At 52.1% G+C, this 2500-nt stretch overlaps 1 protein-coding gene and 1 long non-coding RNA gene across 4 annotated transcripts in view; one reads left to right on the top strand and one right to left on the bottom strand.

Moving 5' to 3' along the window:
* Positions 1-2500, bottom strand: part of LOC116691136 (uncharacterized) — an 18688-nt gene that overhangs the window by 13042 nt on the left and 3146 nt on the right. The window lies entirely within an intron of this gene.
* ano10a (anoctamin 10a) overlaps positions 1-2500 on the top strand; it is a 16411-nt gene that overhangs the window by 12300 nt on the left and 1611 nt on the right. Inside the window, exon 13 of one of the 3 annotated variants that reach the window (XM_032518500.1) lies at positions 1156-1160. The exons of the other annotated variants lie outside the window; for them this stretch is intronic. Coding sequence (XP_032374391.1) covers positions 1156-1160 — 5 coding nt within the window. The remainder of the gene's footprint in view (positions 1-1155; positions 1161-2500) is intronic. 3 annotated transcript variants of the gene reach the window in all.

Below are 2500 nucleotides of genomic sequence, written 5' to 3' on the forward strand. Positions count from 1 at the left end.
GTAATTACCAAATGGGACTCACACACCTCAGTGAGCAGTAACCAGGCAACCAGCCGGCCTGCAGCAGGGACAGAGTCTCAGTCTGTCTGTTCACAAGCAAAGGGGGCTCTAAGGGGGCTGAGGGAAGTCAGGGCCCCTCGAATGTTCAGCCTGGCCCCCCCTCTGGCCTCCCCAACTGTATTATAAGATAGTGTTCCCAACATGTTTCACCCCAGAGAGGGGGAGTTAATTCATTGCCAGTGAAGAATCAAAGGAATGAATGAGTATTCTTGTCTTTATTACGGTATGGTTAGTTTTTTAGAGAGCCAGGACCCCATAGGCCCCCACAGGACCCCACAGGCCCCCACAGGCCCCTACAGGCCCCCACAGGACTCCACAGGCCCCCACAGGAATCCACAGGCCCCCACAGCAACACCACAGCTCTAAGGCCCCCAAATGAAGGAAGGCAGGATCATGGAGGTCGTACCCAGGCATTGTGTCCTCAGCCAGGGTGTCCCCAGGCAGTGGGTCCCCAGGCAGGGTGTCCCTCAGACTGTGTCCCCAGACATTGTGTCCTCAGCCAGGGTGTCCCCAGGCAGTGGGTCCCCAGGCAGGGTGTCCCTCAGACTGTGTCCCCAGACGTTGTGTCCCCTGGCAGGGTGTCCCCAGGCAGGGTTTTCCCAGGCAGGGTGTCCTCAGGCAGGGTGTCCCCAGGCAGTGTTAGTTTCCAGGCAATTGTCCTCAGACAGTGTGTCCCCAGGGCATGGTGTCCCCCCACAGGTGTGTTCCCTCAGGCAGGTGTCCCCAGGCAGTGTCCCCAAGGCGGGGTGTCCCCCCAGGCAGGTGTCCCCAGGCAGTGTGTCCTCAGACAGTGTGTCCCTCAGGCAGTGTGTCCCCAGGCAGTGTGTCCCCAGGTAACAAAGAGGACTATTTGTAGTTGTGCTGCTGATGAGATTATTTCCAGCAGTAACTCGGTAATCTGTTACTCTGTTCTAGCTGCACGATTTTGGCCAAAATGATAATCGCGATTATTTTGATCAAAATTTTGATCGCGTATCTCACATTATTTGTTGATTTTAACCAAAACAATTTTATTGTCACATAGGCTGTTATACTGGAGAGGGAGTGTGATGGACGCTACTCACAGAAGACGGCTGATCATTTAGACGGGTCCAGCACGTCAACGCGGATACACACTTCGTGTGTATTAAACTCTGTATCTTCACTGCGCTGGCATTTTTATGAACTATGATATTCTGGCCATGGGTCACATCTCTCCCAGGTCCAGGTCCAGGTCCAGCGCTCCGTCTCCCACGCTGTGACTCTACCACTGAAGTTAGCTGCATCAAAAACTTCTTCTGTGTTCTTCACCGTAGGCGCCGCGATAACAGTTACCCGCGGAACACTGGTCAAATACAGGTTTGTCCCCATACTTAACAATATACAGCTGTGTTAATGAAAAATTAAAACTGTAACATACATCGAGTGTGGACGGCGGCGGGCCGCTGGTGGCGGGCGCGAGAGTAGAGGAAGAGAGTGGACGAGAGAGCGTAGAAAGATCCAACACAGGCACGGCTTTACAGACGAAATGGGTCACGTAACGCAAAATAAACCATATCCATATACACAGCATTGCAGCGGATGCGAGGACATTAGCACCGGTGCGTCCTAGAAAGCTAACAGCTAAACACCGCTACTAGCTAACAGCTAACAGAGACCTAACTACACTGGTCACTGCCGTTGTCTGAAAAACAACAGACGGGACAAAGTGTTGCGTTTACTGGTAAACGGTAAACCTTGAGACTGACGTATTACCGACTGCTATCTGTTTGTTGTCCTCCCGCTACTCTGTCCTCTGCTCTGGGACTGTCTACATCTAGAAACTTAGCTGCACGGTGCAGGGAACTACTCTGACTGGCTCATGAGCAGACGGCTTTATGGAGCGGAGATTGGCTTTGCACAAAAACACGGGGAGGTTCTATGAACTGAGCTGTAGGAGGAGGGGGATAGAAAGGAGTAAATCATCGCTTGATCACGCAAATTTGTCGTGGGAAGCCAACAAAATCGTGAATCGCGCATTACGAATGGTCGATTAATTGTGCAGCCCTACTCTGTTCCCATTAACTCTGGCCCATTGCCAGCAGCTGTCCAGCTGTCCAGCTGTCCAGCTGTCCTCCTGAGACAACGCGTGCTCTGTTGATCCTAACTTGTGAAACTTTCTTTTCTTTCAAAGTTTCTAACCAGCCTGTAGTCACATGACGTCAGATCACACATAACATGGCAGAATTGTCCCTAATCAGATGGACTATAATTTTACAATTACAGTGATGGGTTGCCATGGTAACCGCATGAAGGGCCGGGTACTGAACAGTGACACCTGTCAGCGGTGCTCTGAGGATTCTGTCCTCAGGACCAGGAGGAGCACTCAACTTTGTGTTGTCAGGGGAGACGTGCAGGGGACACACAGCCAGATGTGAAGCTCCATCATGGTCCCCCTGGTCCACGCTCCGCCGTCCGTCAA

Source organism: Etheostoma spectabile, chromosome 6, assembly GCF_008692095.1.
Source record: "Etheostoma spectabile isolate EspeVRDwgs_2016 chromosome 6, UIUC_Espe_1.0, whole genome shotgun sequence".
Taxonomy (NCBI): domain Eukaryota; kingdom Metazoa; phylum Chordata; class Actinopteri; order Perciformes; family Percidae; genus Etheostoma; species Etheostoma spectabile.